Genomic DNA, 13,493 nt, shown 5'->3' with positions numbered 1-13,493 from the left:
GGCTGCTGTTCCCGAGAGTGCAGAACATGTTGGAGTGAGAGAGAGAGCCTTCATGCTGACAGTTGAATCCCCAAACTGGGATTATTTTAACAAGCTCCCAATAAGAGGTAGGACCTCACACTGTCACACATCACTCACAGTATGTCTGGCTAGTATAGGCTACAACTAAAGGCCGTTATTTTACTCTGACTCTGATGTAAATTACTCTAGATTTGAGATTTCAGTGTCTGTACCACATGGCAAACAGCCAGGCTATATGAGAAAGAAGACAAACGATTCTTTATGGTTTATGGTTATGTTTTTTCTTCATTTTAATAGATTCAGGAAGGCCTGAGGCAGCTTTTAATTTCAAAACACATTTTACAATGCACCTTTAAAGCAAAACAACACAGTGTCACATGCCTAAACTGAATTACAAATGAATAGATTTAGCATTTGAAGATTAAATTGATTTAACCTTACACTGTAAAAATAACAAAATCACACTCGTCTGAAGTGAGGGGCCGGGGCGTCCAGATTTTTGGGGACATGTTGATGTTCTCATGTCCGTGAAAAATGACACAGCCTAAATGTATTACGAGATGTATTTATATCAGCGAGAGGATGTACTGATTTACCCTAAACAAACATTAAAGTACATTTGGCTGGCACAAATGACATTATAATTTACCCTTAAAAAAACATTAAAGTCCATAGACTTGGCTGGCCTATGTAATTTTGGAAAGCCATGCAAAAAAATGAAACAAAAAAACATCATTGTTAATTTAAATAAGAGAGAATAGCCTACAAATGGAACTAAATGGCCCTATGTAAAACATGTAAAATATGCACAGCATATGGGTCACATGCATGCTGTGCATGCAACATGCATACAATGTTCCCTCTATGAAAATGTTGTGCATGTGCTATGTGTAAACTCAGCAGCACCATGCAGTACACCTGGCCACACACTAATAATCACGTCACGTCAGGCCAGTAAATGCTTCCCAAGATATTCTTCATCAAAGAGTCGCCTGATGGGAGCTAAGCTGTGAAATCCACTGTGGTCCCCCCTTGCACGTAATGTCATTGTCATGTTACAGTTACAGTTACATTCACTGTTGTCTTGGCAAGCTAGCCTGTTGCCTCCCACAATTTTCAAATGCTTCCGTCATACATATACTGTATATAGGCCTAGCATTCGGAAATTGTCGAGTAGTTGTCTGGCTACGCAAGATTACTGTAGCTTGTGCCTCAGCCAATTCACTGCCTCACAGGGTGTCTGCCCACTTTACGAGGGTCACAGATCCTTGTTATGGAGGACATTGGGACCCTGAAGGCCCCTAAAACCTGGGTTCTTCTTAAGTTCATCTGATTCTTGGATGTCAGGCTACCACAAAGGGATGGACCTTTGACCTACACATTCATTTATGTATTTGTGTTTTTATTTTATTCATGTGTTTATTTAATTTTGTTTATTTATCTAATTGTGGCAGAAATGGTCCTCCATATTAAAGCTCCACTAAGGAACTTTCCTCTTCTACACCCGATTTGACCTGGGTTTCCTGCGTTTTTTTAATTTATTTTTACCATTGAGCTAATAGAGTCTGACTGCTTGATCAGGGGATAAATTCATGTCAAACCAGAAACAGGATTGTGTCAGGGTCATGTCTCACCTAGACAGAGGGCAATGACTCAATAGAAGAACAGGGAGACAAAATACAATCAACCCAATTCTTATATTGTATTAACATAGTACATACCATACATACATACATTGGACAAAATTAAAATGTATTCCTTAAACAAGTTACATAATACCGCTTCATCCATAACTTGTGGCCTAGGACATATAGTTAATTTAAAGATATTATGGGACTATGTGAACCATAGCATCCTGCTAGCAGTACTGAGAGTACTAAGCATCTCGCTGCTCGCTCAGCCACAGAAGGTCCCTCTGCAGTGCCTTGTGAACATTCAGCCACAGAAGGTCCCTTTGCAGTGCCTTGTGAACCTTCAGCCGCCGGAGTACGAATGCATATGACGTCAATCTGTGATTAGAATAGCTCATACTGACCATGAAATAACCAAGTTTCACGTCATTTGCACAATTTTGTCCATGCCAACCCTTTCATCCACAATGTTCACAATTTTTCATTTTCATATTGTTGAAAGAACATTTCTGGTGTGTTTTCTTTAATCACATAATGAAATGTATATCAATGTCAGATTTAAAATAATAATAATAATAATATAATTATTATATATATATATATATATATATATATATACAGTATATTTTTATGTAATAGAGGATATGCGCGTGACATCATCATCATACACGGATGTTATGCAGGAACGACTACAAGTGGCAATAAAGTACTTTCTGGCCTTGACAGCCCATACATCCAAACAGAAATCTGATCTGATTGCATTAAGCTACATTAAACAACGTTAAACTCACTTTGCCACTCACGTTGCCACTCAATTTGCCACTCACTTTATGCATGCACATACCCTCTATATTTTATAAATCTCTCCATTTAAGACAAACCAAGGCAGCCGTGCCAAAGTCATGCACTGAGCCCAAAGTCATGCACTGCGCTTGAAAGTGACTCTACCTGTTCCAGCTTTCACACGACTGCCACATGGTCGTTCCTTATATGTGATTAGGGCAGAAGGTCACCTGCACCAGCTAGTTCAGCCTCTGTGGAGCGTGAAGCACTCCTGTATCATCTGCTGAACTCAAGTGCCTTTAATAGCAATGCCAAAGTCTGAGAGCCGGTAGACAGAGTCCAGGCAGTCAAACTGACTGTGTGTGTCCCTGTTTAGCTGAAATCAATACAGTTATGTGTGGAACTTGAGGCACTCCAGAGGTAATGTTGTTAGCATGCTTTTTGCTCATGAGAAATGTTGTACGTTTTGATGATACTACTGTCATTAATACTGAATGTACTTGTCATCTTTACTCTGTTGCTAGAAAGTATGCATGCACATGGCCGGCCGTTTTGTTGTGCGATATTGAAGCTGATTCTAAGTATAAGTTGTAGCTTCGGATTTCTTTTGGTAGTATTGTATTACATTGACGTTCTTTTCTCAGCAACATTTGTCGGTAAAGCAGCTGGGAGTGAAATTCAGCAAGGAAATTACTCATCCAAGGGGAACTTGTGTATTTGGCGTGTTCCTCTCTCTCACTCTCTTTGCTGCTCCTGGGGGAAATGTCTCATCCCTTACTAGAGTGAATAAAGTCATGTTTATTATGTTTACATGGGGTTGGACGCCATAATGCAGAGGATGTACAGTGTAAGTAACATAAGACTTTATACTGTATAGCCCATTGATGACAACTGTAAAATAATGATTAGACGAGATATGATTCTTTTCACAAGGTCATATTTTGGATTTATAGGCTTTAATACTAAATTATTATACATAATCATATAATTATTTATAGACAGCACAGCTTATCATCGTTCAAATTTATTTCAGCTAATTTATGTCTTTTGTTTGTGCATTTTTTATTTTGCGAAATGGACAAGTTAGACTTGCAACACGTGGCCATGTAAACGTCTCCTATATTACTTATGAATAACGGCCTGGCAATCTTCAAAGTGGGTTTTCATCGACCCTCACCTTAGTGCTGACCCTGGGGTGAACCAAACCTAATAACTCACAATGCCTGGATCATGTCTGCACATGACTCAGGGACTGAAACCTAATAATTTATGCTTCATCGTATGAACCGTGTAACTGATTTTCATCCATTATTTTTTTTGCGTTAATGCCTTTTAGCCTAACAAAGCTGCTTGGCACTGAATGCTGTGTTCGTTTCAAAACCGCAGGAGGACCCAGACAGAAACGGCAGTGTGGCACCACGAGGGGACCCAATGAGTTTGTGTTGACAGCACTAGGAGCCGTCCACACTGCTGCAGGTATGTCTCTCAGCAGCATTAACACCTTTCATCTGTTGCTATCCATCAGCTTGTCTCAACTTAACAGCATTTCTTTGTGTTTCAAAACGAGTTGTTTGCCTGGTTTGCACTGACCCCGTGAGCCTGGTGTGAGAGGGCTCCGCTCTGTTCCATGTGTTTAGGCTGCATCACATACTGAGGCTTCTTGTTGTAACGGTGGGTCGTTGTTTATATAGGGTTGTAAAAGAGTAAATACATATTGTTTCCTTTGTGCAAACGTGGATTTATTTTACGAGGCCAGTGTTTGATATGCACCAGAGGTACAGTATATTTTGTACCGCTCTTTATCTAAAACAAAAAGAGCTCCTTAGTCCTTATTACTTATTCACCTGCTTACTTTATCTAAATGAAAGTGAGCAGGTTTTCTTTTCAGAAGAAATAGAGGAGAAAATAAGTGCAGTTTATATGTTCAGGTGTACAGTGGACTACATTTACATAAATGTTTTATGGTTTGGGACGGATGGACATAAATCAACTCTATAACTCTTCCCACTCAGGTCTTTTCAACAACCTTTCCACTCCCCCCAGGGGAGCAGAGTAAGTCGTGGGTCATCAGGGAAAATGTTCTTCGTGGCAGGAGCCAGAAATGCTCAGGCAGGAGGACAAAGTAACAGCAGAAGGTAATGTGACTGTCTATAATAACTTTATATCAGTTATCGGCTCTGATCCAGTGATTCCCAACCTGTGGGCCCACTGGTGAGTTGTGAGGATATTGCAGGTGGGCCCCCAAATAATAATGGCAAAACACTTTTTGCCCCCCTTGATCATACTACAGCGTAGTTGCAAAAGCATCAAAAGTAGCAGATCTACAAGCTCGAAAGGTGGCGTGAAGCTATGTGTTTTGAGCTTGTAGAAATCTTGGACATAATGAGGCTTCCACCCGACAGGGACGATATAAAAACAAAACAAAAAACAAAACAATGGTATTTATTCTTTAAAGCCTTGAAAAATGTGTTCCCATTGTGACAGATAAATAGGAACTTAAAGTATACTACGTTATTTCCATTGATCGAATCTGGAACCTAATCGACCCTGATCCGGTAAAGGTTGAGAACTGCTCTAATAACCTTACCATGTTCTCCTCTCCTCCACCACTATACACTCTTTCAGCTCATGCCATTTAATCCCTTCAAATTATGCTTTTGAATTTCCTATCAGCCGGTCATTCTACCAGAAGACTCCTAAGGGTGATGTTTTGGACAAGAAGAAGCCTGTGACCGCCCTGAGGGCTGGTGAAGACCGGGCCATCTTCCTGGGTCTGGGAATGATCCTTTCCTCTGTTGCCATGTACTTTGTCCTAGGCATCACCATACTGCGCTCCTACTCAGACAGGTACCCACACTATGCACTTCTCCTACTCTGACAGGTAGCTGCACTATGCACTCCTCCTACGCTGACAGGTAACCACACTATACACTCCTACACACAGACAGGTACCCATACTGCGCTCCTACTCAGAAAGGTACCCACACTATGCACTTCTCTTACTCTGACAGGTGGCTGCACTATGCACTCCTCCTACGCTGACAGATAACCACATTATATACTCCTACACACAGACAGGTACCCATACTGTGCTCCTACCCAGACCGGTACCATTACTGTGCTCCTACACAGCAAAGATTCTTGAGCCAGTGGGCCACATTTGTTTTCACCCGGTCCTGTGACTCATATTTTGTCAGTCAGCTGAGGTGTGTTTTCTTACTCACTGCTTACAGATGTTGTTGTTGTTACAGAGTTGTTTTGAAATGATATAATGAATGGGGTATATACAATTATATGACACATAAATAAGGAAATCCTTTCCACAGCTGAGCTGACCCTGCTGGGTCGAATCCAACCTCAGGCACTTTTATTGCATCTCTTTCCCACCTTTCGAGTCCCTCTGCTGTCCTAAAATAAACAAAATATACAATGTCATTGAATAAAATAGTCTACAACTAGAACTGCACTCTGCCGAGTGCATACTTGCTTGTTGCACACTAGTAGGCCATAAATGGCCTACTAGTGCGCAAGCAGAGCGCGCAAGTACTTTCGACCGCTGGAAACAATCACATCTCAGTATCTCTGTGAAGGAACGTTTGAAATGTATAATCATTACGTGTAACTATTTGCTACCTAACTACTTTTTTACAGAAAAATGAAAATGAAGTTACAACATTACGTCATCGCTGAGAACTGCGACCATACGGTCCCAGTTCTCAGCGATGACGTAATGTTGTAACTGGTCCCAGCAAACCAGGCACAGACTTACGGTTGAAAAAAACTTGGCTTCACTTTGAAGAGACCAAGTGAAATGATTACTTGCGCGCTCTGCTTGCGCAAGTAATTATATGATGTGCTCGTTTGGGGCATGGCTGCCGTTCAGAACACATGCCAATAGGGAGCTGACCAATTCTGGATAACATGCTCTTCTGATTGACTTCCCACTCGACACAGCACTTCCTTGGGTTATCACTCCTCAATCCTCAGCAATAAACACATGCCAAGTGTTAAGTCCACCGGATGAGCGGTTCGCAAGATAGTGTGCCTGCAACTGTGTGGGCTGATACTCAAGAACCGTTCAACCGATTGACTCCACATTCCACACTTAGCTATTTCTTGAGTCAGTCAGCCTCCAAGTGTGAAGATATGTGAAGGACATGTAGTCCTTAAATTGTTTTGTGCATTAAAATGTGATTCTCATTCCATCCCGCCGCAGTGCATGGACAGAGGAGGGCATATGTGTTGTCGTCAACTCGTCCATCACGGCGGACATGAACTGCTCCTACAGCTGCGGGTCAGACTGCTGGCGGGCCTCCAAGTATCCCTGTCTGCAGGTGTATGTCAGCGTCAACAGCACAGGCCGCGTGGGACGCTTGTCTCACAACGAGGAGACACAGGACTCTAACTCTGAGGTGAGTACAGCGAGCGTCCCAGGGAACCCTCTGAGAGTGGCTGAACCCAGGGGTAGAAGTAGGCTACCCAGGGGTAGAAGTAGGCAATACCACCATGTAGAAATACCGGTAACTAGTCAAATGTTCACCCAATGTACTATGAATCCACCCATCGAATGCACAGGAATTACTATAAATGTCCCCCATCGTATGGGCTCAGACTGCATAATTCAGATAGTCTGAGGAGATGAGATTACCCAAATTACTCACTAATGCCCATCTAATGGTGCGCTTTTTACTATTGGTTTGTTCTCCTAGCCACCCCCGCCCACCCTTTTAGAGGGGGGGTGAGTGAAAATTACAAAAGTATTACTCATCTTTTTTTTGAGTGGTGCAACCACTCCAAGGAACAGCAATGTCCCTATGGGACTATGGGACTATGTGACTATGTCCCAATGTTTAGAGTACCAGTAGGGGCAAAAGTGGCGCTGTTGTGCCAGAAACAGAGAGAGAGAGAGAGAGAGAGAGACAGACAGGGGGAGAGGGCGAGGGGAGAGGTGAGTTGCACCACTCAGTTCACACGGGTATGATTTATTTATGTATATATCTTTCAAAAATAGTATAAAATAAAGCTTCATTGGTTAATATATGTCTTGTAATAATAATCTCAGCAAACTAACTAGTGACGTGAAGGTTTTCAGATAATTGTAGAGTTTTTTGGGGGGGGTTTTTAAGTACCATATTTGCCTCTGAGATGTAATGGAATAGAATTATAAAGTTATATAAGTAAACTTAAAAGTATAGCTCAAAATTGAACTTTAGCACAGTAGTTAAGTAAACGTGTACTAGTTACTTTGCACCACTGGCTGAACCATAACGTTGGCACATGCTGTCAGATGCCGTCTTGGTTGCCTAATTTAGATCAACTCTGGTACCTTCCAAGAAAACTTTATCGGACCTGGATTACTTCCCAGACACGTGAAAGGCCATGAATATTTTGTCAGCATGACAGATCTATTTGGGGTTATTCAACATTTCTGTTCATTTTCAGAGTAAAAATGTCTTGTAACTTTCTGATTTATTTTAACGCCCACACACAATGCAGCAGGTCAATCATGCTTGCTCTGTGTGGTGAAAATGCCTAAGGGGCCGGGTCCACTGAGTGCAGCAGCGTATGTTTTGAATTGTTTCCAAAGGGAGTGCTGTGTTTTTGGAAACGGCAGCAATGTGAGGCGCCGAGCATCTATTTTGCACGCACGTGTTCACATGTGGTTGTTGAGAGCTGATATATTTTTAACCGGTTCTGTAAAGCACTTTGTAAAGTTGTTTTTGTAATTGAGTCCAGAACTCGAACTTGAGTCCTGGCTAGGATTTGAGTCCAACTTGAATCACAGTAACCCATGACTTGTGACCTGACTTGGACTCAACAATCTCTGACTTTGCATTGAAGTCAAGTCTGTCCGAACACATTTTTTAAAGTAACTTTCAGGATTTCACTGTGTAGAGTTCACTTACGGTAAATGATATGGTATGTGTGCCAGAGGAGGGTGATTGGATGAATGACATGAATTTGATTTGTGCCAATAATGTGCACTTTGACACAGCCTTGAAGCAATGTGTATTGGTGGAGCAAACACTTGGTCATCTACACTCTCCCCAGACCAAAAGTAGAGGATAGCCATGACAAAAGACTATACACTTATCATAACCTAGTTTATTGGTGACCTTTTTCCCCAGCTGAAACAAACAAATAACGCTTCCAAATATCTGAGTTGAAAATATATCAGCTCTCAGCACAGGCCTTAGGCATTTTCACCACAACGAGCAAGCATGATTGACCTGCTGCATTGTGTGTGTGTGTGTGTGTGTGTGTGTGTGTGTGTGTGTGTGTGTGTGTGTGTGTGTGTGAGAGGACCGTGTCCCTAGACTCCCCACAAGTATGGTCAAATTTGAGAAATAGACATCAGTGAGGACCACATTTTCCTGGTCCTCATGAGATAAATGGTTATTTTATGTTTAAAAAATTATTTTTACAGATACGTTTACAATTAGGAAAATATTCAGTTTGTTGGGGTTTAGATCAGGATTAGACATTTATTGTCTGCGGTGTAAACGTCTTTAAATATATACTTTTTGAAACGCCTATGGGGAAAATGAATGGGGAATTATTTCCTGGGCCACTCGTCGTTCTGTAAGGGGGCGGAACTGTGACGCTCTATAAGCTCTGCTAGCCGTGACAAGGACTATACACATGGGGGGAAATTCTTATCATAACCAACTGAGTTGAAAATATATAGGTGTGTGTGTGTGTGTGTGTGTGTGTGTGTGTGTGTGTGTGTGTGTGTGTGTGTGTGTGTGTGTGTGTGTGTGTGTGTGTGTGTGTTCGTGTGCGTGCATGCGTGCCACAATCTCCTGTCCCTGCAGTGCTTATATGTGCCGAAGTGCCTGAAGGACAGCTGGCTCATGCACGCCATGGTCATGAACATCTCGGAGCGCCTGCAGGTGCACCAGCAGGTGCCCTGCTACTACGACCCAGACGACCAGCAGCAGGGCGTCGTCCTCCTGACCCGCATCTATGGACACAGTGCCGTCTTCCACTCGCTCTTCTGGCCCTCTTGCATGCTCACGGGAGGGGCCCTGATCATCCTGATGGTCAAACTGACACAGTACCTCTCCACACTGTCCGAGGAGATTGTGAAGTTCAAGCGGTGATAGCCTTGGATCAAGACTATACCACAGATGCATTTTATCGAGTCCAACTTTTGCTTTCTTATCTTCTATGATAATGACCAAGACTAAGATAGTCTTGGGCCCTAGCCCCCCTATAGTCAATGGACATCCATGCGCAAATTCCATACTTCTCTGGCCGCCCCGTCACTACCGTCACTGAGGCATACAGTGAACTTCTGACAGAATCCGACACAGACGGGATTAAAACACATATCTTTTGAAAAGAACAGAATAATGCAGTGCATACCGGTTCCTAATGTCTACATGGCTACAGTGTCTGTCGGTGGTGAGAGTAGAGTAGAGATGAAGACTATCATAAGATACGAAAGAAAATGTCAGACTCGATAAAATACACCTATGATAGTTTCGATCCAAGCTAAAGCAGTGAAAGCGGTGGGTGGCGGAGGGCCAGCAGCTGAAGGGAGCCACCCCCCATCATATGCCGGAGATGACACTAAGACATGAAAGGGATTATTTTAACCAAATGACCCCCCCTCACCTCCTCCTCTTGCAACTTCTCCGCTCTGGCGGGAGACATTTAGAACAGCTGGCTTCTTTTCCACACCGACGATGGAATGGTTTTTTTAAAGAGCACTGAATGTTCGAGACAGCTAACTGTCAAGCGTGTCACCTCGCTAGCGGTTAACGCGGAGCAGCCGTGAAGATGACTTTTAGTGTGCATGCTGTCCAAGAGCAAGCAAAAACACTTGTTAAAATGTTAACAAGGGAGCTCGGTGTACCTTGTTGTGGAATCCTGAACATGGCATTTTACAGACTGAGCATGTGTTTGTTCTTTCACCCCAGGTGATAATACTGAGCTGAATGTGAACCGACAGAGGAAGACTATGTTATGCTTGCTTGCTTGTAGATTTGCTATTTTTGCCCGCGCGTCACGGTCGTACGATGAAGTATAAATCAGACTCATGTTGGCAGTTGATTCTGTTGACTGTGCTAAATGGTGTGACTTTTCCAAATCAGATCATTTTGATACCCTGTGTGATTGTTATGAAACACACAATAAAGCATTGTTTTTTACCCACATTCCCAGTGAAATAATACATTATGTTTTCCAGGCAAATACCCAACATAATCAGTGACTTACTGAACGGATGTATAACTTCAGTGATTTTTGTTACTATCAAGTTGTCATCAATACTGTTGAACACAAGAGATAAATATTAACCACTTTAACCCTAGTCTCTCGAGACAGACTGTGGGTTCTCAGATTGCTTTAACCCTGACTCCATTTTTGGCATGTTTCAGCACATCTACAAGCTCATAGATCTAATCTATAAGATCTGATTTGGGGGAGGGGGGGTATGGCTGGTTACGTGGTTAACATATAGTTTACCAAATTACTCCAATTTGTGCCAAGACGTCTCCAGACATCCTTGGGAATTACTTTTTTTGAGGTGTGCACATAACCAGGTAGAATGCTCACAATGTCACTGGCTTTCGTTCCATGTCATCCTTCCTGTTCCTCTTCATAGTATCTAATAGAACACAAGTAGTGCAAATAATAATTGGCCCGATTTTGCTAACTTTAACACCACAAAACACATGAACTGTATAGGCCTGCATACACATTGGGTACCTAGATCAGTGGTTCTCAAAGTGGGGTCTGGGGACCCCCAGTGGTCCATGAGGGGGTTCTAGGGGGTCCCCAGCTAATTAGGAACCAATAGGACCCATGCAGGTCTGTAACTAAGTGTACAAATGGAACCAAATGGTAGTTATGGGGGTCTGTGGCCCAAACTGGGGGTCCTTGAAATTTTAAAGTTTGAGAACCATGCACTGATCTCAATTAGTAGCTTTTGTGGGAATGGTGGTAAAGATACTGATAGTGTTATAAATGCGGAACTTGAGAAACAGAATTTGGACATGGACCCGCATTTGATACACAGTTGTAACTTGTATCCCTGGTACCAGCGCGGTTTAGATGAGAGAGTTGCGACAACTCCGTTCACTTCGTGGGGCCAGTCCAATGTCTTCTATATACTATTAGACTTCTATTGGCGAAGAGCATGGCATAGTGTCATAAAGTCCTGGGCCGGAAGTTGACAGAATGTACTGGACTCAGCCCAGCTGATCTTAAATCCCTTTATTTTAGATCGTTTTTTGTAATAGTACAACATAAACATTACAGAGACTTTGTTGTCACTGGTTGCACACATGCCTAAAACTGCTGATATCTGCTGTTCTCATTGAAAACAGTGTATTTCAAACTCCACCTTGTCACACTGCATAGCTGCATGAGCAGTGCTCTAGTGCTATTTTCTGCCCCCTCAATGACGCCACTCTCTTAGTCTATACACCACTCTGCCTAGTACTAAGATCCTCTGTGTAAATATTACTCTCAGTCAGAGTGTATTTTGTATACTATACAGTATGTTTGTTTTTTTTTTACTGTTGAGTGACAAAACAATGTTGCCCAATATGAAAATCATCTGGGGACCCCCTCAAAACCACATATTGAGAACCACTGAATTAAACAATGCTACTGCAATACATTTAGGCGAGCCATTTGCTATACTGAATGTAGACTACCTGGCAGCACTGTTAAACACAGCTGTTGCCACATGAGTGATGAACCATTGTATGATGAAAGCTGTTGTTTAAATATTTCATTAGACGTGATCGATGATTTGAATAACAAAACTGCAAAGTGATCTTGTCTCATTTTTCCCCTCTCCTTTTCAGTGGTGTAAGTCGTAAGAAGTAGGCTACTCAGATGTGTTACTGAAGTAAAAGTAAAGTCCTGTATTATAAAGTAAAGGTAATTGGCTTAAAATGTACTTAAAGTACTCATTATTCAGAATGTTCCCTTTCACAATTATTTTTCAAAATATAAAAAAACAATCTCAAAATGTTAAAAAAAATTGCGTATCTACAACCTACAATACAACGTGACACGTGAGCTTGTAGATTTGATATTTTTAATAGCTGAAGTATCAAGGAAGCATTAAAGAATAGAAAGACTTAAGTAAATTAGCATACCTACTTATTTATTTTTTGTAGGGTAAGTGATATTTTTTGGTTAAAACATAAAAGCTAAAGCTATATATTGTTGCGACCAGTTATTAACTATGGAATCGTGCGTTTTTGTCACTCAAAATCCCCATATGGGGCGTTTTTCCTCACTCAAAAGTCTCGTGACATCACTATGACATCATTATCCCCATACATGGGGAAAGCCCCATATATTGTGCCCAGGTCTCGTGACATCACTATGACATCATCAAAATCCCCAATGGGGATTGGGGAAAGCCCCCATATAGTCCTGACGTCACTCGATCATCCCCTGGTTCTTCTCGGTTCACGGAAGTAATTTATCCATGGAGAATAACATGGGGTCATCTTAAAATCTTTTCATATAAGCATTGTGGTCCAAAAATAAACAAGCTGTCTCTGCGTTATTGTCAGGGAGGTGTCTCTGTATCGTTTGCAACAGTCAGTCAGTCACTCATATCATATCATATGATACAGTCTGTTTCTAGCAAAAATGTAACTAATTCAGTAGCAGTGCCAAAATAGCGTTTTCTCTCAGTCAGTCGATTCTTCATATCCATATTGAGTGAAATGGCCAGGATGACATGTTTATTGTTCAAACACAGTACTTATATGAGGCGATCTCATATATTCCTGCATAACTTCCGGGTATGATGATGATGTCACATGCATACCCTCTATTGTGCCCAGGTCTCGTGACATCACTATGACATCAGGGATGATAGTAAATCAGGGATCATATCATAGTAAATGCGACCTGCTGTCGCAATTAAGCCCATATATGGAGATCCCTGATGTCATCAATATTAGGCTATATGGATGGATCTGACATACTGTACGTGTATGTCAGATCCGGTTCTGACATTCCATATGTTGATCCTTCCCCATCCATACTTCCTCTTCGATGTCAACCTTTTGACTGATACCT

At 41.9% G+C, this 13,493-nt stretch overlaps 1 protein-coding gene across 5 annotated transcripts; it reads left to right on the top strand.

Annotated features, from left to right (window-relative positions):
- LOC308324857 (calcium-activated potassium channel subunit beta-2-like) lies at positions 1-12,225 on the top strand. 5 transcript variants are annotated; one of them, XM_080777175.1, is made up of 7 exons: positions 13-107; positions 3,080-3,282; positions 3,822-3,911; positions 4,448-4,570; positions 5,252-5,282; positions 6,652-6,847; positions 9,251-12,225. In XM_080777175.1, exons 4-7 carry the CDS (start codon positions 4,537-4,539, stop codon positions 9,536-9,538), a joined length of 549 nt encoding a protein of 182 aa, XP_080633301.1. In that variant the 5' UTR covers positions 13-107; positions 3,080-3,282; positions 3,822-3,911; positions 4,448-4,536; the 3' UTR covers positions 9,539-12,225. The 5 variants fall into 5 exon arrangements, with proteins under 5 accessions (XP_080633298.1, XP_080633301.1, XP_080633297.1 ...); XM_080777171.1 differs by having other exon boundaries at positions 5,109-5,282; XM_080777172.1 differs by lacking the exon at positions 3,080-3,282 and having other exon boundaries at positions 1-107; positions 5,109-5,282.
- The last annotated feature ends 1,268 nt before the right edge of the window (positions 12,226-13,493 follow it).

This window comes from Protomyctophum bolini (assembly GCF_963924005.1).
Source record: "Protomyctophum bolini genome assembly, chromosome: 12".
Taxonomy (NCBI): domain Eukaryota; kingdom Metazoa; phylum Chordata; class Actinopteri; order Myctophiformes; family Myctophidae; genus Protomyctophum; species Protomyctophum bolini.
This window is presented reverse-complemented; position numbering and strand designations above follow the sequence as displayed.

Coding starts and splice junctions, on each gene's coding strand:
- LOC308324857 (XM_080777172.1), top strand. CDS start 4,512: ATGTTCTTCGTGGCAGGAGCCAGAAATGCTCAGGCAGGAGGACAAAGT. Junction 5,283..6,651: donor CTGCGCTCCTACTCAGACAG/GTACCCACACTA, acceptor ATCCCGCCGCAG/TGCATGGACAGAGGAGGGCA. Junction 6,848..9,250: donor CACAGGACTCTAACTCTGAG/GTGAGTACAGCG, acceptor CTGTCCCTGCAG/TGCTTATATGTGCCGAAGTG.